Source organism: Hemitrygon akajei, chromosome 25, assembly GCF_048418815.1.
Source record: "Hemitrygon akajei chromosome 25, sHemAka1.3, whole genome shotgun sequence".
Taxonomy (NCBI): Eukaryota; Metazoa; Chordata; class Chondrichthyes; order Myliobatiformes; family Dasyatidae; genus Hemitrygon; species Hemitrygon akajei.
In genome coordinates, this window is record NC_133148.1 from 18456564 (window position 1) to 18483023 (window position 26460).

Genomic DNA, 26460 nt, shown 5'->3' on the forward strand with positions numbered 1-26460 from the left:
AGCAGGACCTGCTGGGAAATGAAGCAGGACTCGCGGTGACTGCTGGGAAATGAAGTAGGACTCGCGGTGACTGCTGGGAAATGAAGTAGGACTCGCGGTGACTGCTGGGAAATGAAGTAGGACTCGCGGTGACTGCTGGGAAATGATGGGAGAGCACTTTGGGACTAGTCATCGGAATTCTCTCACTTTCAAAGTTGGTATGGGAAATGTTAGGACTGGTCCACGTTGGTTGAAATTGGGGAGCGAAAGCTAGTTTTGACTAGGAATTTTGCTGATTGAGGGAGCCGATTAGACTGCAGAAAGGCATCCTTGAGTTATCCCCCGCTGCCTGTAAGGAGTTCGTAAGTTATTCCTGATACCATGTGGGATTCCTCCCGCAGTCCAAAGATGTCCTGGTTGGTAGGCTAATTAGTAAATTGCACCACAATTAGGCTAGTAAATTGGGGGTTGCCCAGCAGTGCGGCTTTAAGGGCCAGAAGGGTTGTGCACTGGTATCTCAATAAGTAAATAAACGAAGGCTTTGTAAAGTGAGATGGGAAGAGTTCAGGGCCAACAGGTTCCTGTTAGAATGAAGGACAAGTGGCAGAGCAGGCGAGATTGTTCATGTGGACTCCTCATCTGTATTTACAAGGACAGGACGTGGAAGTAGTGAGTTCCTGGACATTCAGGAGCAAATCTGCATTACAGAGGAGGAGATGTTGGAGGCCTTGAAGGAGAAATCCCTGAAGCCCAGCTGGGTGCATCCCAGGATGTTCCAGGAAGCAAGCGAGGAGATTCCTACAGTCTCTTTTACAGAGACTTTTATACTTCCTTCGCCATGTGAGACATTCTGGAAGTTCAGAGGATAACTAACATTGTGCAGTCGGTTGAGAAGGACTGCAAGGCTAAACCCGGGAATTCCAGGCTGGTGAGGGATATGTCAGCGGTGGGAAAGTTCCTGGGACGGATTCTGGGATTTTTTTTTTTGCATTTGGCAAGGCAAGGACTGATTGGGGATAGTCTGCAGTGCTTTGTGCATGGGAAGGTATGCATCCAGTCTGAGACGTGTGAGGTAGTGGCCGAGAAGATTGACGGGGCTTGTTCTCCCTCCCTATACTCAGCAAAGCTTTTGAGAAGGTTCTGCGTGATAGGCTGGCCCAGCGGGTTAGGGGATCCAGAGTGAGTTAGCAAACTGAATGCGGAACTGGCTGAGAGAAAAGAGTCGGAGAGTGGTGTGGAAGATTGCTTTTCAGAATTGAGAGGCCTGAGGTCAGTGCTGTGCTGTGGGGATCTGCTCTGGGTCCCCTGTTGCTTGCCATAAATATTAATGAGAACGTGGGTGGCGTGATTAGTAAGTTTGCAGATGACTCCAACATTGATGGTACAGTACTGTGCACGAATCTTAGGTGCATGTATACAGCTGGGTACCTCAGATTTTTGCACAGCACTGTAGTAATCTTATGTATTGCACAGTACTGCTGCTGTAAAAAAAAACAAATTTCATGTCGTGAGTGATGATGAACCTGATTCTGATATGTGTCTCTGTTGTGGGAAGGGGGCAGGGAATCATAGTAGCACACACAAAGTGCTGGAGGAACTCCGCAGGCCAGATGAAGGGTCCCGGCCCGAAATGTCGACTGTTTACTCTTTCCCACGGATGCTGCCTGGCCTGCTGAGTTCCTCCAGCACTTTGTGTGAATCATGGTTGGGAGAGGGGCACCAGAGAGACATTCTGTAATGATCAATCAACCAATTGTCCTGACCTTTCCTGCTGGCTCAGGGTTGGGCAAGTCTGTATTAGCGCCACCCCCCCCCCCCACCCCCCACCACCGTGCCTGGCATTCCTTCTCTGCCACCTGTCCCACACCCCTCCCACAATGCTCCAGCCTCGCCATTCCCAACATCCTTCGCTCCCACCAGATCTACAAACTCGCTCTCCGCTGTTAGGCTCCCCAGCTTTATATCTGAGCCGACGACTGCGGCACAGTACTGCATTTTGGAAAGTGAGGGTTCCTGGCGTCACAACTGGACAGCGATCAACTGGGGAAGCGGGCAAGGAGGTGGCAGATGGAATTCAACTCAGGCAAACGTGAAGACATTTGGCAAGTTCCACCGGTGCAGGATGTACTGGGGAGTGTTGTTGAACAGAGATGCTTTGGTATACAAGGAAATGGGAACATTGGTAGATAGGACGGGGAGGAAGGCATTTGGCACATTTCCCTTCATCAGTTGAGGCATTTAGTACAAGTGTTGCAACATCAGGTTATGACGTTGTTTGGGCCATCCTTGGGAGTATAGTGTGTGGTTCTGGTCACCCAGCGACAGGAAGGAAGGAATTAAAATGGAGAGAGCACAGGAAAGGTTCACAAGGATGATGGCGGCAGCAAAGGTCTTGACTTATCAGGGTATGCTGGAGTGAGGGAAGTGTAGAAAATTGCCAGGGACACAGTAGGAAAGAGAAGCAGAGCCTGCTTCCCATGATAGGGGAGTCCGAAATTCGAGAGCAAGTGCTGAGAGGGAGAACTACAGGGGATCTGAGCAACACAATTTTCACACCAGGAGCAGTTGGTGGAAGCAAGGACAGTAACAACATTCTTTGAGGAATATGGAGAGGTCCCTGAATTCCAACGAGTTCTACGGTGCACGGGGTTCTGCAGATGCTGCAAATCCAGGGCTAAAACGCAGGAGGAACCCAGCATCTATGACGTTGACGTTCTGGGTTGAGAGCCTTCAAGAGGACTGGAAGGCAGTGGGGCTGAAGACAGAATAAGAAGGCGGGAGAGGGGACGGAGTACAAGCTGGCAGGTGTTAGGTGAGATCTGGCGAGGAGGAAGGGGGATGAAGCCAGAAGCTGGTAGGTGGAAAAGGTAAAGGGCGGGCGTGGAAGGTATCTGATAGGAGAGGAGAGTGGGCCTTGGGAGAAAGGGAAGGGTGAGGAGCACCGCAGGGAGGTGATGGGCAGGTGAGAAGAAGGGAAGGAGTAAGAGGGAAGTTAGAATGGAAGAAGGGAGAAGGGGAAGGAGGAGAAATCACAGAAACAGAGAAATCGATGTTCATGGCATCAAGGGGGAATTATGGGATTACTGCAGGCCTGGGTTTCGATTAGCTAGGCATATGGATCAGCACAGATGCATTGGGCCAAGGGGCCAGTTTTAAGCCGTAGGGCTCTGTGTCTGAGTGTATTCCAGCAGTTATGCCACCTGACATAACATCTCTGCACTCACCACAGGGGGAACTCGTGCATGTATTCTGCTGGAGAAGAGGCTTCGCCTGGCCATCCACGCTGGAGAGGCTGAAAGAGCAGCACGGGACGCAGAAACCGTATCAATGTGGGGACTGCGGGAAGGCGTTCAGCTACCCGTCCCAGCTGGAGGTTCATCGCCGCACTCACACCGGGGAGAGGCCGTTCCCCTGCGCCGTGTGCAAGAAGGGGTTTGCCCAGTCCTCCGCCCTGCTGACCCACCAGCGGGTCCACACCGGCGAGAGGCCGTTCACCTGCGCCGCCTGCGGGAAAGGCTTCACCCACTCCTCGCATCTGGTCAGGCACCGGCGAAGCCACACCGGGGAGAGGCCGTTCCCCTGCCCCGTCTGCGGGAAGGGCTTCACCCAGTCATCCCACCTGCTGAAGCACCAGCGGGTTCACACCGAGGAGAGGCCGTTCAGTTGTCCGGACTGCGGCAAAAGCTTCAAGAGTCCCGGGGAGGTGCGGATCCACCGGCAGACCCACACCGGCGAGAGACCCTTTGGGTGCTCTCACTGCGGCAAGTGCTTCGGGCAGTCCAGTGACCTCCTGAAACACCAGACCGTCCACACCGGGGAGAGGCCCTTCACCTGCTCCGAGTGCAGGAAGGGCTTCACCCGCTCGTCCCACCTGCTGAAGCACCACTGCAGCCGGAGCGACGAGAGGTGCTTCAAGTGCTCCGAGTGCGGGAGGAGCTTCAGGAGGTACGCGGAGAGGATGAAGCACCAGCTGGTTCACACAGGGGAGAGGCCCTTCAGCTGCGCCGTGTGTGGGAGGGGATACACGCAGGCCTTCCTCCTGCTCAGGCACCAGCGTGTTCACAAGTGATGGCGGTGGTTACATTGCCGCCACGGTTAGTAAAGCCCGACACGGAGCCTCCGCCTGGACAGGAGCCAGAGTGTGTTCACGGTGGCAGTCACTTTTGGTGATGCCCGGAGTGGAACCGCATCCCGGACAGGAGCCGGAGTTTGTTCTCCCTGACAGTCGCTTGAGGTGGTTGGTGTTGCCCGGAGTGGAGCCACATCCCGGACTGGAGCCGGAGTTTGTTCTCCCTGACAGTCGCTTGAGGTGGTTGGTGTTGCCCGGAGTGGAGCCGCATCCCGGACTGGAGCCGAGTTTGTTCTCCCTGACAGTCGCTTGAGGTGGTTGGTGATGCCCGGAGTGGAGCCACATCCGGGACTGGAGCCGAGTTTGTTCTCCCTGACAGTCGCTTGAGGTGGTTGGTGATGCCCGGAGTGGAGCCACATCCCGGACTGGAGCCGAGTTTGTTCTCCCTGACAGTCGCTTGATGTGGTTGGTGATGCCCGGAGTGGAAACGCATCCCGGACTGGAGCCGAGTTTGTTCTCCCTGACAGTCGCTTGAGGTGGTTGGTGATGCCCGGAGTGGAGCCGCATCCCGGACTGGAGCCGAGTTTGTTCTCCCTGACAGTCGCTTGAGGTGGTTGGTGATGCCCGGAGTGGAACCACATCCCGGACTGGAGCCGAGTTTGTTCTCCCTGACAGTCGCTTGAGGTGGTTGGTGATGCCCGGAGTGGAACCACATCCCGGACTGGAGCGGGAGTTTATTCACAATGACAGTCGCTTGAGGTGGTTGGTGATGCCCGGAGTGGAACCGCATCCCGGACTGGAGCGGGAGTTTATTCACAATGACAGTCGCTTGAGGTGGTTGGTGTTGCCCGGAGTGGAACCGCATCCCGGACTGGAGCGGGAGTTTATTCACAATGACAGTCGCTTGAGGTGGTTGGTGTTGCCCGGAGTGGAACCGCATCCCGGACTGGAGCCGAGTTTGTTCTCCCTGACAGTCGCTTGAGGTGGTTGGTGATGCCCGGAGTGGAACCACATCCCGGACTGGAGCCGAGTTTGTTCTCCCTGACAGTCGCTTGAGGTGGTTGGTGATGCCCGGAGTGGAACCACATCCCGGACTGGAGCTGAGTTTGTTCTCCCTGACAGTCGCTTGAGGTGGTTGGTGATGCCCGGAGTGGAACCACATCCCGGACTGGAGCCGAGTTTGTTCTCCCTGACAGTCGCTTGAGGTGGTTGGTGATGCCCGGAGTGGAACCACATCCCGGACTGGAGCCGGAGTTTGTTCTCCCTGACAGTTGCTTGAGGTGGTTGGTGATGCCCGGAGTGGAACCGCATCCCGGACTGGAGCCGAGTTTGTTCACAATGACAGTCGCTTGAGGTGGTTGGTGATGCCCGGAGTGGAACCGCATCCCGGACAGGAGCCGGACAATGTTCTCACTGACAGTCGCTTGAGGTGGTTGGTGATGCCCGGAGTGGAACCACATCCCGGACTGGAGCCGGAGTTTGTTCTCCCTGACAGTCGCTTGAGGTGGTTGGTGATGCCCGGAGTGGAACCACATCCCGGACTGGAGCCGGAGTTTGTTCTCCCTGACAGTCGCTTGAGGTGGTTGGTGATGCCCGGAGTGGAGCCACATCCCGGACTGGAGCCGGAGTTTGTTCACAATGACAGTCGTTGCTGCTGGCTGGTGCTCATTGTCCTGGGTGTCAGTCAAATAAATATTTTTGAGAGAACATTTCTGAATTAATAACTGTTTGGTGTGGCTCGTGGTTGGCGGTTGTCCCTTTATGGAACACAGTTTGTGAGCTGCCCTATCAGATTAAATCGATTTGAATTTTTCTTTCTCAGTAAAATCCCCTTCAATTAAAAATATGAATTTAATAAAAAATTCTAGAAATAGAAACAAGATGAGGCCGTTCGGCCCTTCGAGCCTTTTCCACCATTCATAATTAACGCGACTGAGCCTTTGTTCCGGCTTTCTACCTATCTAACCTGATCCCTCTCACCCCAGGATCGAGCTCCCTTTTGAATATAATTCTTCTGTTTGGAGATGTTACTAACAACAGGGTGATTGGCATACAGTGGGAATTCTGAAGGGGAATTGGAATGGTTGAGAATGGAGCATCCCCAAATCACAGCCACAGCTGGAAGTGGAAGTGTTCGGGATCCCTAACTGTACGGCAGATGGAGGGTTCTTGGGGGTCCAAGTCCATATCCCCCCCGAAAGTGACCTTGCAGGGAGATAGAGTGGTAAAGGTTCTGTAGAATGCTTCCCAGAGAATAAAGTGTAAGGATCAGGACGTTGTTGCAGTGATGTGAAACTTTGCTCAGCTCACACGTGGAGTATCATTTGCCCTGTTACAAGAAGGATGTGGAGGCTTTGTATCGGGCACGACAGCGGTTTACCAGGATGCTACCTGGATCAGACAGTGTGAGCTATAAGGAAATTTGGTCAAACTTGGGTTGTTGTTTTGAGCGTCAAAGACTGAGGGGAGATTGAATAGAAGTTTATAAAGTTAGGAGTGGCATAGGTAGGGTACAGAATCTTTTTCCCAGGGTAAAAATGTCGAATACCAGAGGGCACACAGTTACGGTGAGAGGGGCAGTGTTTAAGGCAGATGGACAGAGCCCATTTTTTTAATATCACATCAAGAGTGGAATATTACCTGGAACAAGCAGAAAGGCCCTGCTGGAAGCAGATGTGATGGTGGTGGTTAAGAGGCTTTTGGATAGACACATGAATATGCAGGCACTGGAGAGGTATGGATTATGTACGGGCAGAACAGATGTAGTTTAATTTGACAGGGTGTCCAGTACAGACAGCGTGGGCTGAGTGGCCTGTACCTCAGCTGTACTGTTTTATGAATTGGACAGGAAGAAAAACTCAGCTAACATTTCAGACTGATGATCTTTTATCAGAGTGAGGGGGTTGTTTAATAACAAACAGACTTGAGTTCAAGGATGGGGCCTTGTTGAATCCCCTGTGGTTTCATCAGCTTCGGAACATCAGTCGTAACTGGGAGGCATTCAGACCGAGCTGTAATCCAGTCTGGCAATGTACACGTGGATTCTGCAGCTTCCAGGAACCGCGTCCCTCTGTCCCTCGTCTCTCTCCCCCGATCAATGGGGCTTGTGGCTGGCACGGTATTGTAGTGGCTAGCACCATGCTTCACAGTACCGGTGAGTTCAATTCCTTCCACTGCCTGTAAGGAATTTGTACATTCTCCCGGTGACTGGTTTGCTACTGCAGTCTAACAACATACTGGTTAGCTGGTTAAGCGGTCATTGTAAATTGTCGCATGATTAGGCTAGGATTAAATTGGGGGATTGTTGGGCGGTGCAGCTCGAGGGGTCGGAAATGCCAGTTCCACGCTATATCTCAATCGATAAATAAATCACAATTATCCCTTTCCCATCTCCCCCCCCCCCCCATCAAACCCTTGTCCACCTCCCTCCCTGTACTGCATGCTCCACCTTCGTTTTCTGCCCTGGTGAAGGATCTTGGACTGAAATGTTAACTGTTTATTCCTCTCCATAGATGCTGCCGAGTTCCTCCAGCATTTTGTGTGTGTTCTGGATTTCCATCATCTGCAGAATCTCTTGTGTTTTTGCCTTCCTTATCTGTCAGGTTCCATCACCATCAGCCCTTTGTCACAGCCCAGCTCATAAAACATCCCATTCTCTAATCCTCTCCACATCTGCTTATCAGTCCCCTCACCTGGATCCACCCATCACCTCTCAGCTCCTGACACGTCCCATTCTCCACATCTGCCTATCAGTCCCCTCACCTGGATACACCCATCATCTCCCAGCTCCTGACACGTCCCACTCTCTAATCCTCTCCACATCTGCCTATCAGTCCCCTCACCTGGATCCACTCATCACCTCCCAGCTCCTGACACGTCCCACTCTCTAATCCTCTCCACATCTGCCTATCAGTCCCCTCACCTGTATCCTCCCATCACCTCCCAGCTCCTGACACATCCCATTCTCTAATCCTCTCCACATCTGCCTATCAGTCCCCTCACCTGGATCCACCCATCACCTCTCAGCTCCTGACACGTCCCACTCTCCACATCTGCCTATCAGTCCCCTCGCCTGTATCCTCCCATCACCTCTCAGCTCCTGACACATCCCATTTTCTAATCCTCTCCACATCTGCCTATCAGTCCCCTCACCTGGATCCACCCATCACCTCCCAGCTCCTGACACGTCCCATTCTCTAATCCTCTCCACATCTGCCTATGAGTCCCCTCACCTGGATCCACCCATCACCTCTCAGCTCCTGACACGTCCCATTCTCTAATCCTCTCCACATCTGCCTATGAGTCCCCTCACCTGGATCCACCCATCACCTCTCAGCTCCTGACACATCCCATTCTCTAATCCTCTCCACATCTGCCTATCAGTCCCCTCACCTGGATCCACCCATCACCTCTCAGCTCCTGACACATCCCATTCTCTAATCCTCTCCACATCTGCCTATCAGTCCCCTCACCTGGATCCACCCATCACCTCTCAGCTCCTGACACATCCCATTCTCTAATCCTCTCCACATCTGCCTATCAGTCCCCTCACCTGGATCCACCCATCACCTCCCAGCTCCTGACACGTCCCATTCTCTAATCCTCTCCACATCTGCCTATCAGTCCCCTCACCTGGATCCACTCATCACCTCCCAGCTCCTGACACGTCCCATTCTCTAATCCTCTCCACATCTGCCTATCAGTCCCCTCACCTGTATCCTCCCATCACCTCCCAGCTCCTGACACATCCCATTCTCTAATCCTCTCCACATCTGCCTATCAGTCCCCTCACCTGTATCCTCCCATCACCTCTCAGCTCCTGACACGTCCCATTCTCTAATCCTCTCCACATCTGCCTATCAGTCCCCTCACCTGGATCCACCCATCACCTCTCAGCTCCTGACACATCCCATTCTCCACATCTGCCTATCAGTCCCCTCGCCTGTATCCTCCCATCACCTCTCAGCTCCTGACATGACCCATTCTCTAATCCTCTCCACATCTGCCTATCAGTCCCCTCACCTGTATCCTCCCATCACCTCCCAGCTCCTGACACATCCCATTCTCTAATCCTCTCCACATCTGCCTATCAGTCCCCTCACCTGTATCCTCCCATCACCTCTCAGCTCCTGACACGTCCCATTCTCTAATCCTCTCCACATCTGCCTATCAGTCCCCTCACCTGTATCCTCCCATCACCTCTCAGCTCCTGACACGTCCCATTCTCTAATCCTCTCCACATCTGCCTATCAGTCCCCTCACCTGTATCCTCCCATCACCTCCCAGCTCCTGACACATCCCATTCTCTAATCCTCTCCACATCTGCCTATCAGTCCCCTCACCTGTATCCTCCCATCACCTCCCAGCTCCTGACACATCCCATTCTCTAATCCTCTCCACATCTGCCTATCAGTCCCCTCACCTGGATCCACCCAACACCTCTCAGCTCCTGACACGTCCCACTCTCTAATCCTCTCCACATCTGCCTATCAGTCCCCTCACCTGGATCCACCCATCACCTCCCAGCTCCTGACACATCCCATTCTCTAATCCTCTCCACATCTGCCTATCAGTCCCCTCACCTGTATCCTCCCATCACCTCCCAGCTCCTGACACATCCCATTCTCTAATCTTCTCCACATCTGCCTATCAGTCCCCTCACCTGTATCCTCCCATCACCTCCCAGCTCCTGACACATCCCATTCTCTAATCCTCTCCACATCTGCCTATCAGTCCCCTCACCTGTATCCTCCCATCACCTCCCAGCTCCTGACACGTCCCATTCTCTAATCCTCTCCACATCTGCCTATCAGTCCCCTCACCTGTATCCTCCCATCACCTCTCAGCTCCTGACACGTCCCATTCTCTAATCCTCTCCACATCTGCCTATCAGTCCCCTCACCTGGATCCACCCATCACTTCTCAGCTCCTGACACATCCCATTCTCTAATCCTCTCCACATCTGCCTATCAGTCCCCTCACCTGGATCCACCCATCACCTCTCAGCTCCTGACACATCCCATTCTCTAATCCTCTCCACATCTGCCTATCAGTCCCCTCACCTGGATCCACCCATCACTTCTCAGCTCCTGACACATCCCATTCTCTAATCCTCTCCACATCTGCCTATCAGTCCCCTCACCTGTATCCTCCCATTACCTCCCAGCTCCTGACACGACCCATTCTCCACAGCTGCCTATCAGTCCCCTCACCTGTATCCTCCCATTACCTCCCAGCTCCTGACACGACCCATTCTCTAATCCTCTCCACATCTGCCTATCAGTCCCCTCACCTGTATCCTCCCATCACCTCCCAGCTCCTGACACATCCCATTCTCCACATCTGCCTATCAGTCCCCTCACCTGTATCCTCCCATCACCTCTCAGCTCCTGACACATCCCATTCTCCACATCTGCCTATCAGTCCCCTCACCTGTATCCTCCCATCACCTCCCAGCTCCTGACACGACCCATTCTCCACATCTGCCTATCAGTCCCCTCACCTGTATCCTCCCATCACCTCTCAGCTCCTGACACATCCCATTCTCTAATCCTCTCCACATCTGCCTATCAGTCCCCTCACCTGTATCCTCCCATCACCTCTCAGCTCCTGACACGTCCCATTCTCTAATCCTCTCCACATCTGCCTATCAGTCCCCTCACCTGTATCCTCCCATCACCTCTCAGCTCCTGACACGTCCCATTCTCCACATCTGCCTATCAGTCCCCTCACCTGGATACACCCATCATCTCCCAGCTCCTGACACGTCCCACTCTCTAATCCTCTCCACATCTGCCTATCAGTCCCCTCACCTGGATCCACTCATCACCTCTCAGCTCCTGACACGTCCCACTCTCTAATCCTCTCCACATCTGCCTATCAGTCCCCTCACCTGAATCCACCCATCACCTCTCAGCTCCTGACACATCCCATTCTCTAATCCTCTCCACATCTGCCTATCAGTCCCCTCACCTGGATCCACCCATCACCTCTCAGCTCCTGACACGTCCCATTCTCTAATCCTCTCCACATCTGCCTATCAGTCCCCTCACCTGGATCCACCCATCACCTCTCAGCTCCTGACACGTCCCATTCTCTAATCCTCTCCACATCTGTCTATCAGCCCCTCTCACCTGGATCCACATCTCCCAGCTCCTGCTGCACCCCTTCCCATCCCCTTTTAAATCTGCTGCCTCCTTTTTCTCTTTAAAGTAGATGAAGGGTCTGAGCCCCAAACGTCAACTGTCCATTTCCCTCCCCACCTCACCAAGCACTCTGTGTGTTGCTTCAGAGTTCAGCACGTGCAGCCTCGATGATGCCTCCATCCAGCTCAGTGCTACTCATGCTGCATTGTGTGACTGTACTGATGGACTGGCTGTCTGTCGATACTTCTCAGACCGCCAGCCGTCACACAACACTTGACGGTTTCCCCACACAACCCGAGGTGCGGTTTCTGGAGGCTAGCTCTGGCACTCTGGGTTTCACACCACAGCAATCCCTGAAACTGGGGCTGTCCGCTGCTTGCAACGTTTGGTCTCTGATGTGGTTTTACTGCTGTCTCTTAAATGTGAAAAGCCTTTTCGCAGAATCTGAGCCCCCCAAAAACAGAAGTGCTGTGCGAGTTCTGACATTCCCCCTGAATGCTGGTATGTCACGCTAAGGGTGCATCGTCCAGTGAGATGGTAAAGAGTTCACAATTGTCACATGTCCTGATTTACAGCAAAAAGTGGTTCCTTCCTCGTCATCCAGACAGATCATTCATTACATCAGTACTCCCACATCATACACGATATAAACATGAATGCAGAAGATAGTCATGTCGTACATAGTGTTACAGTTACAGAGAGAGTGTCAGGGTCATACATAGTGTTACAGTTACAGAGAGTGTCAGGGTCATACATAGTGTTACAGTTACAGAGAGAGTGTCAGGGTCATACATAGTGTTACAGTTTCAGAGTGTGTCAGGGTCATACATTGTGTTACGGTTACAGAGAGAGTGTCAGGGTCATACATTGTGTTACAGTTACAGAGAGAGTGTCAGAGTCGTACATAGTGTTACAGTTACAGAGAGAATGTCAGTCTTACATAGTGTTACAGTTTCAGAGTGTGTCAGAGTCGTACATAGTGTTACAGTTACAGAGAGAGTGTCAGAGTCATACATAGTGTTACAGTTTCAGAGAGAGTGTCAGGGTCATACATAGTGTTACAGTTACAGAGAGTGTCAGAGTCATACATAGTGTTACAGTTTCAGAGAGAGTGTCGGGGTCATACATTGTGTTACAGTTACAGAGAGAGTGTCAGGGTCATACATAGTGTTACAGTTACAGAGAGAGTGTCAGAGTCGTACATAGTGTTACAGTTACAGAGAGAATGTCAGTCTTACATAGTGTTACAGTTTCAGAGTGTGTCAGAGTCGTACATAGTGTTACAGTTACAGAGAGAGTGTCAGAGTCATACATAGTGTTACAGTTTCAGAGAGAGTGTCAGGGTCATACATAGTGTTACAGTTTCAGAGTGTGTCAGAGTCGTACATAGTGTTACAGTTACAGAGAGAGTGTCAGAGTCATACATAGTGTTACAGTTACAGAGAGAGTGTCAGGGTCGTACATAGTGTTACAGTTACAGAGAGAGTGTCAGGGTCGTACATAGTGTTACAGTTACAGAGAGAGTGTCAGGGTCATACATAGTGTTACAGTTACAGAGAGTGTCAGAGTCATACATAGTGTTACAGTTACAGAGAGTGTGTCAGGGTCATACATAGTGTTACAGTTACAGAGAGAGTGTCAGGGTCGTACATAGTGTTACAGTTACAGAGAGAATGTCAGAGTCATACATAGTGTTACAGTTTCAGAGTGTGTCAGGGTCATACATAGTGTTACAGTTACAGAGAGTGTGTCAGGGTCATACATAGTGTTACAGTTACAGAGAGAATGTCAGTCTTACATAGTGTTACAGTTACAGAGAGAGTGTCAGAGTCATACATAGTGTTACAGTTTCAGAGAGAGTGTCAGAGTCATACATAGTGTTACAGTTACAGAGAGAATGTCAGTCTTACATAGTGTTACAGTTACAGAGAGAGTGTCAGAGTCATACATAGTGTTACAGTTTCAGAGAGAGTGTCAGGGTCATACATAGTGTTACAGTTACAGAGAGAATGTCAGTCTTACATAGTGTTACAGTTACAGAGAGAGTGTCAGAGTCGTACATAGTGTTACAGTTACAGAGAGAGTGTCAGAGTCGTACATAGTGTTACAGTTAGAGAGAGTGTCAGGGTCATACATAGTGTTACAGTTACAGAGAGAGTGTCAGAGTCATACATAGTGTTACAGTTACAGAGAGAGTGTCAGAGTCATACATAGTGTTACAGTTACAGAGAGAGTGTCAGAGTCATACATAGTGTTACAGTTTCAGAGAGAGTGTCAGGGTCATACATAGTGTTACAGTTTCAGAGAGAGTGTCAGGGTCATACATAGTGTTACAGTTACAGAGAGAGTGTCAGGGTCATACATAGTGTTACAGTTACAGAGAGAGTGTCAGAGTCATACATAGTGTTACAGTTACAGAGAGTGTCAGAGTCATACATAGTGTTACAGTTTCAGAGAGAGTGTCGGGGTCATACATTGTGTTACAGTTACAGAGAGAGTGTCAGGGTCATACATAGTGTTACAGTTACAGAGAGAGTGTCAGGGTCATACATAGTGTTACAGTTACAGAGAGAATGTCAGTCTTACATAGTGTTACAGTTACAGAGAGAGTGTCAGAGTCGTACATAGTGTTACAGTTACAGAGAGAGTGTCAGAGTCATACATAGTGTTACAGTTAGAGAGAGTGTCAGGGTCATACATAGTGTTACAGTTACAGAGAGAGTGTCAGAGTCATACATAGTGTTACAGTTACAGAGAGAGTGTCAGAGTCATACATAGTGTTACAGTTTCAGAGAGAGTGTCAGGGTCATACATAGTGTTACAGTTTCAGAGAGAGTGTCAGGGTCATACATAGTGTTACAGTTACAGAGAGAGTGTCAGAGTCATACATAGTGTTACAGTTACAGAGAGTGTCAGAGTCATACATAGTGTTACAGTTTCAGAGAGAGTGTCGGGGTCATACATTGTGTTACAGTTACAGAGAGAGTGTCAGAGTCATACATAGTGTTACAGTTACAGAGAGTGTCAGAGTCATACATAGTGTTACAGTTTCAGAGAGAGTGTCGGGGTCATACATTGTGTTACAATTACAGAGAGAGTGTCAGGGTCATACATAGTGTTACAGTTACAGAGAGAGTGTCAGAGTCGTACATAGTGTTACAGTTACAGAGAGAGTGTCAGAGTCATACATAGTGTTACAGTTTCAGAGAGAGTGTCAGGGTCATACATAGTGTTACAGTTACAGAGAGAGTGTCAGAGTCGTACATAGTGTTACAGTTACAGAGAGAGTGTCAGGGTCATACATAGTGTTACAGTTACAGAGAGAATGTCAGTCTTACATAGTGTTACAGTTACAGAGAGAGTGTCAGGGTCATACATAGTGTTACAGTTTCAGAGAGAGTGTCAGAGTCGTACATAGTGTTACAGTTACAGAGAGAGTGTCAGAGTCATACATAGTGTTACAGTTTCAGAGAGAGTGTCAGGGTCATACATAGTGTTACAGTTACAGAGAGAGTGTCAGAGTCGTACATAGTGTTACAGTTACAGAGAGTGTGTCAGGGTCATACATAGTGTTACAGTTACAGAGAGAGTGTCAGGGTCATACATAGTGTTACAGTTACAGAGAGAGTGTCGGTCATACATAGTGTTACAGTTACAGAGAGAGTGTCAGGGTCATACATAGTGTTACAGTTACAGAGAGTGTGTCAGGGTCATACATAGTGTTACAGTTACAGAGAGAGTGTCAGGGTCATACATAGTGTTACAGTTAGAGAGAGTGTCAGGGTCATACATAGTGTTACAGTTACAGAGAGAGTGTCAGGGTCATACATAGTGTTACAGTTACAGAGAGAGTGTCAGGGTCATACATAGTGTTACAGTTACAGAGAGAGTGTCAGGGTCATACATAGTGTTACAGTTACAGAGAGAGTGTCAGGGTCATACATAGTGTTACAGTTACAGAGAGAGTGTCAGGGTCGTACATAGTGTTACAGTTACAGAGAGAGTGTCAGGGTCGTACATAGTGTTACAGTTACAGAGAGAGTGTCAGGGTCATACATAGTGTTACAGTTACAGAGAGAGTGTCAGGGTCGTACATAGTGTTACAGTTACAGAGAGAGTGTCAGAGTCGTACATAGTATTACAGTTACAGAGAGAATGTCAGTCTTACATAGTGTTACAGTTACAGAGAGAGTGTCAGGGTCATACATAGTGTTACAGTTACAGAGAGTGTCAGGGTCATACATAGTGTTACAGTTACAGAGAGAGTGTCAGGGTCATACATAGTGTTACAGTTACAGAGAGAGTGTCAGTCGTACATAGTGTTACAGTTACAGAGAGTGTCAGAGTCGTACATAGTGTTACAGTTACAGAGAGAGTGTCAGAGTCGTACATAGTGTTACAGTTACAGAGAGAGTGTCAGAGTCATACATAGTGTTACAGTTACAGAGAGAGTGTCAGAGTCGTACATAGTGTTACAGTTACAGAGAGAGTGTCAGAGTCGTACATAGTGTTACAGTTACAGAGAGTGTGTCAGAGTCATACATAGTGTTACAGTTACAGAGAGTGTCAGGGTCGTACATAGTGTTACAGTTACAGAGAGAGTGTCAGAGTCGTACATAGTGTTACAGTTACAGAGAGAATGTCAGAGTCATACATAGTGTTACAGTTTCAGAGTGTGTCAGGGTCAGACATAGTGTTACAGTTACAGAGAGAGTGTCAGAGTCATACATAGTGTTACAGTTTCAGAGAGAGTGTCAGAGTCATACATAGTGTTACAGTTTCAGAGAGAGTGTCAGAGTCGTACATAGTGTTACAGTTACAGAGAGTGTCAGGGTCATACATAGTGTTACAGTTACAGAGAGAGTGTCAGGGTCATACATAGTGTTACAGTTACAGAGAGTGTGTCAGGGTCATACATAGTGTTACAGTTACAGAGAGTGTCAGGGTCATACATAGTGTTACAGTTACAGAGAGTGTGTCAGGGTCATACATAGTGTTACAGTTACAGAGTGTGTCAGGGTCATACATAGTGTTACAGTTACAGAGAGTGTCAGGGTCATACATAGTGTTACAGTTACAGAGAGAGTGTCAGGGTCATACATAGTGTTACAGTTTCAGAGAGAGTGTCAGGGTCATACATAGTGTTACAGTTACAGAGAGTGTCAGGGTCATACATAGTGTTACAGTTACAGAGAGAGTGTCAGAGTCGTACATAGTGTTACAGTTACAGAGAGAGTGTCAGGGTCATACATAGTGTTACAGTTACAGAGAGAGTGTCAGAGTCATACATAGTGTTACAGTTTCAGAGAGAGTGTCAGAGTCGTACATAGTGTTACAGTTACAGAGAGAGTGTCAGGGTCATACATAGTGTTACAGTTACAGAGAGAGTGTCAGGGTCATACATAGTGTTACAGTTACAGAGAGTGTCAGGGTTATACATAGTGTTACAGTTACAGAGAGTGTGTCAGAGTCATACATAGTGTTACAGTTACAGAGAGTGTGTCAGAGTCGTACATAGTGTTACAGTTACAGAGAGTGTGTCAGAGTCGTACATAGTGTTACAGTTACAGAGAGAGTGTCGGTCATACATAGTGTTACAGTTACAGAGAGTGTGTCAGAGTCATACATAGTGTTACAGTTACAGAGAGAGTGTCGGTCATACATAGTGTTACAGTTACAGAGAGTGTGTCAGAGTCATACATAGTGTTACAGTTACAGAGAGAGTGTCGGTCATACATAGTGTTACAGTTACAGAGAGTGTGTCAGAGTCGTACATAGTGTTACAGTTACAGAGAGTGTGTCAGAGTCGTACATAGTGTTACAGTTACAGAGAGAGTGTCAGAGTCATACATAGTGTTACAGTTTCAGAGAGAGTGTCGGTCATACATAGTGTTACAGTTACAGAGAGAGTGTCAGGGTCATACATAGTGTTACAGTTACAGAGAGTGTCAGGGTCATACATAGTGTTACAGTTACAGAGAGTGTGTCAGAGTCGTACATAGTGTTACAGTTTCAGAGAGAGTGTGTCAGAGTCATACATAGTGTTACAGTTACAGAGAGAGTGTCAGGGTCATACATAGTGTTACAGTTACAGAGAGAGTGTCAGAGTCATACATGGTGTTACAGTTACAGAGAGAGTGTCAGAGTCATACATAGTGTTACAGTTACAGAGAGAGTGTCAGGGTCGTACATAGTGTTACAGTTACAGAGAGAGTGTCAGAGTCATACATGGTGTTACAGTTACAGAGAGAGTGTCAGGGTCATACATAGTGTTACAGTTACAGAGAGTGTCAGAGTCATACATAGTGTTACAGTTACAGAGAGAGTGTCAGGGTCGTACATAGTGTTACAGTTACAGAGAGAGTGTCAGAGTCATACATGGTGTTACAGTTACAGAGAGAGTGTCAGGGTCATACATAGTGTTACAGTTACAGAGAGTGTCAGAGTCATACATAGTGTTACAGTTACAGAGAGAGTGTCAGGGTCGTACATAGTGTTACAGTTACAGAGAGAGTGTCAGAGTCATACATGGTGTTACAGTTACAGAGAGAGTGTCAGGGTCATACATAGTGTTACAGTTACAGAGAGAGTGTCAGGGTCATACATAGTGTTACAGTTTCAGAGAGAGTGTCAGAGTCATACATAGTGTTACAGTTACAGAGAGAGTGTCAGGGTCATACATAGTGTTACAGTTTCAGAGAGAGTGTCAGAGTCATACATAGTGTTACAGTTACAGAGAGAGTGTCAGGGTCATACATAGTGTTACAGTTACAGAGAGAGTGTCAGGGTCGTACATAGTGTTACAGTTACAGAGAGAGTGTCAGGGTCATACATAGTGTTACAGTTTCAGAGAGAGTGTCAGAGTCATACATAGTGTTACAGTTACAGAGAGAGTGTCAGGGTCATACATAGTGTTACAGTTACAGAGAGAGTGTCAGGGTCGTACATAGTGTTACAGTTACAGAGAGAGTGTCAGGGTCATACATAGTGTTACAGTTTCAGAGAGAGTGTCAGAGTCGTACATAGTGTTACAGTTTCAGAGAGAGTGTGTCAGAGTCATACATAGTGTTACAGTTACAGAGAGAGTGTCAGGGTCATACATAGTGTTACAGTTACAGAGAGAGTGTCAGGGTCGTACATAGTGTTACAGTTACAGAGAGAGTGTCAGAGTCATACATAGTGTTACAGTTACAGAGAGAGTGTCAGGGTCATACATAGTGTTACAGTTACAGAGAGAGTGTCAGAGTCGTACATAGTGTTACAGTTACAGAGAGTGTGTCAGAGTCATACATAGTGTTACAGTTACAGAGAGAGTGTCAGGGTCATACATAGTGTTACAGTTACAGAGAGAGTGTCAGAGTCGTACATAGTGTTACAGTTACAGAGAGAGTGTCAGAGTCGTACATAGTGTTACAGTTACAGAGAGTGTGTCAGAGTCATACATAGTGTTACAGTTACAGAGAGAGTGTCAGAGTCGTACATAGTGTTACAGTTACAGAGAGTGTGTCAGGGTCATACATAGTGTTACAGTTTCAGAGAGAGTGTCAGGGTCATACATAGTGTTACAGTTACAGAGAGAGTGTCAGGGTCATACATAGTGTTACAGTTACAGAGAGAGTGTCAGGGTCATACATAGTGTTACAGTTTCAGAGAGAGTGTCAGAGTCATACATAGTGTTACAGTTACAGAGAGAGTGTCAGGGTCATACATAGTGTTACAGTTTCAGAGTGTGTCAGGGTCATACGTAGTGTTACAGTTACAGAGAGAGTGTCAGAGTCGTACATAGTGTTACAGTTACAGAGAGTGTCAGGGTCATACATAGTGTTACAGTTACAGAGAGAGTGTCAGGGTCATACATAGTGTTACAGTTTCAGAGAGAGTGTCAGAGTCGTACATAGTGTTACAGTTTCAGAGAGAGTGTCAGGGTCATACATAGTGTTACAGTTACAGAGAGAGTGTCAGGGTCATACATAGTGTTACAGTTACAGAGAGAGTGTCAGGGTCATACATAGTGTTACAGTTACAGAGAGAGTGTCAGAGTCATACATAGTGTTACAGTTTCAGAGAGAGTGTCAGAGTCGTACATAGTGTTACAGTTACAGAGAGTGTCAGGGTCATACATAGTGTTACAGTTACAGAGAGAGTGTCAGTCTTACATAGTATTACAGTTTCAGAGAGAGTGTCAGAGTTATACATAGTGTTACAGTTACAGAGAGAATGTCAGTCTTACATAGTGTTACAGTTTCAGAGTGTGTCAGGGTCATACATAGTGTTACAGTTACAGAGAGAGTGTCAGGGTCATACATGGTGTTACAGTTACAGAGAGAGTGTCAGAGTCGTACATAGTGTTACAGTTACAGAGAGAGTGTCAGAGTCGTACATAGTGTTACAGTTACAGAGAGAGTGTCAGAGTCGTACATAGTGTTACAGTTACAGAGAGAGTGTCAGGGTCGTACATAGTGTTACAGTTACAGAGAGAGTGTCAGGGTCGTACATAGTGTTACAGTTACAGAGAGAGTGTCAGGGTCATACATTGTGTTACAGTTTCAGAGAGAGTGTCAGAGTCATACATAGTGTTACAGTTTCAGAGAGAGTGTCAGGGTCGTACATAGTGTTACAGTTACAGAGAGTGTCAGAGTCATACATAGTATTACAGTTACAGAGAGTGTGTCAGAGTCATACATTGTGTTACAGTTACAGAGAGAGTGTCAGAGTCGTACATAGTGTTACAGTTACAGAGAGAATGTCAGTCTTACATAGTGTTACAGTTACAGAGAGAGTGTCAGAGTCGTACATAGTGTTACAGTTACAGAGAGTGTGTCAGGGTCATACATAGTGTTACAGTTACAGAGAGAGTGTCAGGGTCATACATAGTGTTACAGTTACAGAGAGAATGTCAGTCTTACATAGTGTTACAGTTACAGAGAGAGTGTCAGGGTCATACATAGTGTTACAGTTACAGAGAGAGTGTCAGGGTCATACATAGTGTTACAGTTACAGAGAGTGTGTCAGTCATACATAGTGTTACAGTTACAGAGAGAGTGTCAGAGTCGTACATAGTGTTACAGTTACAGAGAGAATGTCAGTCTTACATAGTGTTACAGTTACAGAGAGAGTGTCAGGGTCATACATTGTGTTACAGTTACAGAGAGAGTGTCAGGGTCGTACATAGTGTTACAGTTACAGAGTGAGTGTCAGGGTCATACATAGTGTTACAGTTTCAGAGAGAGTGTCAGAGTCGTACATAGTGTTACAGTTTCAGAGAGAGTGTCAGAGTCGTACATAGTGTTACAGTTACAGAGAGAGTGTCAGAGTCGTACATAGTGTTACAGTTTCAGAGAGAGTGTCAGGGTCATACATAGTGTTACAGTTACAGAGAGAGTGTCAGGGTCATACATAGTGTTACAGTTTCAGAGAGAGTGTCAGAGTCGTACATAGTGTTACCGTTTCAGAGAGAGTGTCAGTCTTACATAGTGTTACAGTTACAGAGAGAGTGTCAGAGTCATACATAGTGTTACAGTTACAGAGAGAGTGTCAGGGTCATACATAGTGTTACAGTTACAGAGAGAGTGTCAGGGTCGTACATAGTGTTACAGTTACAGAGAGAGTGTCAGGGTCATACATAGTGTTACAGTTACAGAGAGTGTGTCAGAGTCATACATAGTGTTACAGTTACAGAGAGTGTGTCAGAGTCATACATAGTGTTACAGTTTCAGAGAGAGTGTCAGGGTCATACATAGTGTTACAGTTTCAGAGTGTGTCAGGGTCATACATTGTGTTACAGTTACAGAGAGAGTGTCAGAGTCGTACATAGTGTTACAGTTACAGAGAGTGTCAGGGTCATACATTGTGTTACAGTTACAGAGAGAGTGTCAGAGTCATGCATAGTGTTACAGTTACAGAGAGTGTCAGGGTCATACATAGTGTTACAGTTACAGAGAGAGTGTCAGGGTCATACATAGTGTTACAGTTTCAGAGAGAGTGTCAGAGTCATACATTGTGTTACAGTTACAGAGAGAGTGTCAGAGTCGTACATAGTGTTACAGTTACAGAGAGAATGTCAGTCTTACATAGTGTTACAGTTACAGAGAGAGTGTCAGAGTCGTACATAGTGTTACAGTTACAGAGAGTGTGTCAGGGTCATACATAGTGTTACAGTTTCAGAGAGAGTGTCAGGGTCATACATAGTGTTACAGTTACAGAGAGAGTGTCAGGGTCATACATAGTGTTACAGTTACAGAGAGAGTGTCAGGGTCATACATAGTGTTACAGTTTCAGAGAGAGTGTCAGAGTCATACATAGTGTTACAGTTACAGAGAGAGTGTCAGGGTCATACATAGTGTTACAGTTTCAGAGTGTGTCAGGGTCATACGTAGTGTTACAGTTACAGAGAGAGTGTCAGAGTCGTACATAGTGTTACAGTTACAGAGAGTGTCAGGGTCATACATAGTGTTACAGTTACAGAGAGAGTGTCAGGGTCATACATAGTGTTACAGTTTCAGAGAGAGTGTCAGAGTCGTACATAGTGTTACAGTTTCAGAGAGAGTGTCAGGGTCATACATAGTGTTACAGTTACAGAGAGAGTGTCAGGGTCATACATAGTGTTACAGTTACAGAGAGAGTGTCAGGGTCATACATAGTGTTACAGTTACAGAGAGAGTGTCAGAGTCATACATAGTGTTACAGTTTCAGAGAGAGTGTCAGAGTCGTACATAGTGTTACAGTTACAGAGAGTGTCAGGGTCATACATAGTGTTACAGTTACAGAGAGAGTGTCAGTCTTACATAGTATTACAGTTTCAGAGAGAGTGTCAGAGTTATACATAGTGTTACAGTTACAGAGAGAATGTCAGTCTTACATAGTGTTACAGTTTCAGAGTGTGTCAGGGTCATACATAGTGTTACAGTTACAGAGAGAGTGTCAGGGTCATACATGGTGTTACAGTTACAGAGAGAGTGTCAGAGTCGTACATAGTGTTACAGTTACAGAGAGAGTGTCAGAGTCGTACATAGTGTTACAGTTACAGAGAGAGTGTCAGAGTCGTACATAGTGTTACAGTTACAGAGAGAGTGTCAGGGTCGTACATAGTGTTACAGTTACAGAGAGAGTGTCAGGGTCGTACATAGTGTTACAGTTACAGAGAGAGTGTCAGGGTCATACATTGTGTTACAGTTTCAGAGAGAGTGTCAGAGTCATACATAGTGTTACAGTTTCAGAGAGAGTGTCAGGGTCGTACATAGTGTTACAGTTACAGAGAGTGTCAGAGTCATACATAGTATTACAGTTACAGAGAGTGTGTCAGAGTCATACATTGTGTTACAGTTACAGAGAGAGTGTCAGAGTCGTACATAGTGTTACAGTTACAGAGAGAATGTCAGTCTTACATAGTGTTACAGTTACAGAGAGAGTGTCAGAGTCGTACATAGTGTTACAGTTACAGAGAGTGTGTCAGGGTCATACATAGTGTTACAGTTACAGAGAGAGTGTCAGGGTCATACATAGTGTTACAGTTACAGAGAGAATGTCAGTCTTACATAGTGTTACAGTTACAGAGAGAGTGTCAGGGTCATACATAGTGTTACAGTTACAGAGAGAGTGTCAGGGTCATACATAGTGTTACAGTTACAGAGAGTGTGTCAGTCATACATAGTGTTACAGTTACAGAGAGAGTGTCAGAGTCGTACATAGTGTTACAGTTACAGAGAGAATGTCAGTCTTACATAGTGTTACAGTTACAGAGAGAGTGTCAGGGTCATACATTGTGTTACAGTTACAGAGAGAGTGTCAGGGTCGTACATAGTGTTACAGTTACAGAGTGAGTGTCAGGGTCATACATAGTGTTACAGTTTCAGAGAGAGTGTCAGAGTCGTACATAGTGTTACAGTTTCAGAGAGAGTGTCAGAGTCGTACATAGTGTTACAGTTACAGAGAGAGTGTCAGAGTCGTACATAGTGTTACAGTTTCAGAGAGAGTGTCAGGGTCATACATAGTGTTACAGTTACAGAGAGAGTGTCAGGGTCATACATAGTGTTACAGTTTCAGAGAGAGTGTCAGAGTCGTACATAGTGTTACCGTTTCAGAGAGAGTGTCAGTCTTACATAGTGTTACAGTTACAGAGAGAGTGTCAGAGTCATACATAGTGTTACAGTTACAGAGAGAGTGTCAGGGTCATACATAGTGTTACAGTTACAGAGAGAGTGTCAGGGTCGTACATAGTGTTACAGTTATAGAGAGAGTGTCAGGGTCATACATAGTGTTACAGTTACAGAGAGTGTGTCAGAGTCATACATAGTGTTACAGTTACAGAGAGTGTGTCAGAGTCATACATAGTGTTACAGTTTCAGAGAGAGTGTCAGGGTCATACATAGTGTTACAGTTTCAGAGTGTGTCAGGGTCATACATTGTGTTACAGTTACAGAGAGAGTGTCAGAGTCGTACATAGTGTTACAGTTACAGAGAGTGTCAGGGTCATACATTGTGTTACAGTTACAGAGAGAGTGTCAGAGTCATGCATAGTGTTACAGTTACAGAGAGTGTCAGGGTCATACATAGTGTTACAGTTACAGAGAGAGTGTCAGGGTCATACATAGTGTTACAGTTACAGAGAGAGTGTCAGTCATACATAGTGTTACAGTTTCAGAGAGAGTGTCAGAGTCGTACATAGTGTTACAGTTTCAGAGTGTGTCAGGGTCATACATTGTGTTACAGTTACAGAGAGAGTGTCAGAGTCATGCATAGTGTTACAGTTACAGAGAGTGTCAGGGTCATACATAGTGTTACAGTTACAGAGAGAGTGTCAGAGTCGTACATAGTGTTACAGTTTCAGAGTGTGTCAGGGTCATACATTGTGTTACAGTTACAGAGAGAGTGTCAGAGTCATGCATAGTGTTACAGTTACAGAGAGTGTCAGGGTCATACATAGTGTTACAGTTACAGAGAGAGTGTCAGGGTCATACATAGTGTTACAGTTACAGAGAGAGTGTCAGTCATACATAGTGTTACAGTTACAGAGAGTGTCAGGGTCATACATAGTGTTACAGTTACAGAGAGAGTGTCAGAGTCGTACATAGTGTTACAGTTACAGAGAGAGTGTCAGAGTCGTACATAGTGTTACAGTTACAGAGAGTGTCAGGGTCATACATAGTGTTACAGTTACAGAGAGAGTGTCAGGGTCATACATAGTGTTACAGTTACAGAGAGTGTGTCAGAGTCGTACATAGTGTTACAGTTACAGAGAGAGTGTCAGGGTCATACATAGTGTTACAGTTACAGAGAGAGTGTCAGGGTCATACATAGTGTTACAGTTACAGAGAGAGTGTCAGGGTCATACATAGTGTTACAGTTACAGAGAGAGTGTCAGGGTCATACATAGTGTTACAGTTACAGAGAGTGTCAGGGTCATACATAGTGTTACAGTTACAGAGAGAGTGTCAGAGTCGTACATAGTGTTACAGTTACAGAGAGTGTCAGGGTCATACATAGTGTTACAGTTACAGAGAGAGTGTCAGGGTCATACATAGTGTTACAGTTACAGAGAGAGTGTCAGAGTCGTACATAGTGTTACAGTTACAGAGAGAGTGTCAGGGTCATACATAGTGTTACAGTTACAGAGAGAGTGTCAGGGTCATACATAGTGTTACAGTTACAGAGAGTGTCAGGGTCATACATAGTGTTACAGTTACAGAGAGAGTGTCAGAGTCGTACATAGTGTTACAGTTACAGAGAGAGTGTCAGGGTCATACATAGTGTTACAGTTACAGAGAGAGTGTCAGAGTCGTACATAGTGTTACAGTTACAGAGAGTGTCAGGGTCATACATAGTGTTACAGTTACAGAGAGAGTGTCAGGGTCATACATAGTGTTACAGTTACAGAGAGAGTGTCATGGTCATACATAGTGTTAGATACAGCGAGAGCATTATAGAGTCGTACATAGTATTACAGTTGCAGAGAGTCACAGAGTTGCACAAAGTGTTACAGAGACTGTCATAGTCATATGTAATGTTAAAGTTTCAGAGAGCCATAGATCATATGTGTTTCACAGTTACAGAGTCTTTGAGTCGTACATAATCTTATAGAAACAGAGAGAGTGTCATAGTCGTACATCAAGTTGCAGAGTCTCATTAAGTCGTAAGTAGTGTTACAGTTACAGAGAGTATCATAGGGTCATAGGTAGATTTACAATTTCAAAGAGTGCGTCATAGAGTTGTACGTAGTGTTACAGTTTTGAGAAAGTGTCACAGAGTTGTAGGTAGTGTTGCAGTTACAGAGAGTGTCATAGAGTCATATCTGGTGTTACATTTTTCAGAGAGAGTGTCACACAGTTATACATAGTTTTACGTTTAAAGAAAAAGTATCTTGGTGTTGTACATTGTTTTACAGTTACAGAGAGAGCATTATAGAGTCATACGTAGTGTTACATTTACAGAGGGAGTATCATAAAGTTGTACGTAGTGTTACAGTCGCAGAGTTGTACATGGCATTAAAGAAAGTGCCATAGACTTGTACGTTGAGTTTCAGTTACAGAGAGTGTCATACAGTCATACGTAGTGTTACAGAGAGAGTTTTATGGAGTCATACATAGTGTTACAGTGACAGAGGGAGTGTCATAGAGTCATAATTAGTACAGCAGCTACGGACAGAATGCCATAGAGTCATAACTAGTGTTACATTACAGAGAGAGTGTCACTGATTTATGTGTGGTGTTCCAGTTACAGAGAGTGTCACAGTCATACATAGTATTACAGTTACAGACACAGTGTCATACTCTACATATTCTCTCTGTAACAGTAAAACTATCCTTTACACTCTATCTGAAACTAAAAATACGCATGACTCCAGGACACTGTCTGTAACAGTAACAATATGTACAATTCTACGCAGTCTCTCTGTAACACTGAGTACAACTCTACGTCACTCTCTCCAAAACTGTAACACTATGTACGAATCTATAACAGTCGCTCTGTAACTGCAACACTATGTCTCTATGATATTCTCTCTGTAATGTAACACTGCGTATGATTCTGTGACACTCTCTCTGAAACTGTAACACAACTGACAACTCTGTGATGCTCTCTGTGTAACTGTAAAACCCAGTCAAACTCTATGACACTCTCTCTGTAATGTAACACTACATATGACTCTGACACACTCTCCATAACTAGAACTACGTATGACGTGAAGACGCTTTCTCTTCAGCTGTAAAACTGTACTGTATGATGACATACACACTCTGTAATTCCAACACTACACTACATACACTCCATGAC

General features: G+C 46.5%; 1 protein-coding gene and 1 long non-coding RNA gene across 2 annotated transcripts in view; both read left to right on the forward strand.

Moving 5' to 3' along the window:
* LOC140716183 (uncharacterized) overlaps positions 1–26460 on the forward strand; it is a 40520-nt gene that overhangs the window by 8476 nt on the left and 5584 nt on the right. The gene's annotated exons all lie outside the window — the stretch shown is intronic.
* LOC140716318 (uncharacterized) lies at positions 3173–5755 on the forward strand. The gene has a single exon (XM_073028903.1). It carries the CDS (start codon positions 3173–3175, stop codon positions 4046–4048), a length of 876 nt encoding a protein of 291 aa, XP_072885004.1. The 3' UTR covers positions 4049–5755.

Excerpts from the sequence above, each read along its gene's own strand:
- LOC140716318 (XM_073028903.1), top strand. The coding sequence starts at position 3,173 with ATGCCACCTGACATAACATCTCTGCACTCACCACAGGGGGAACTCGTG.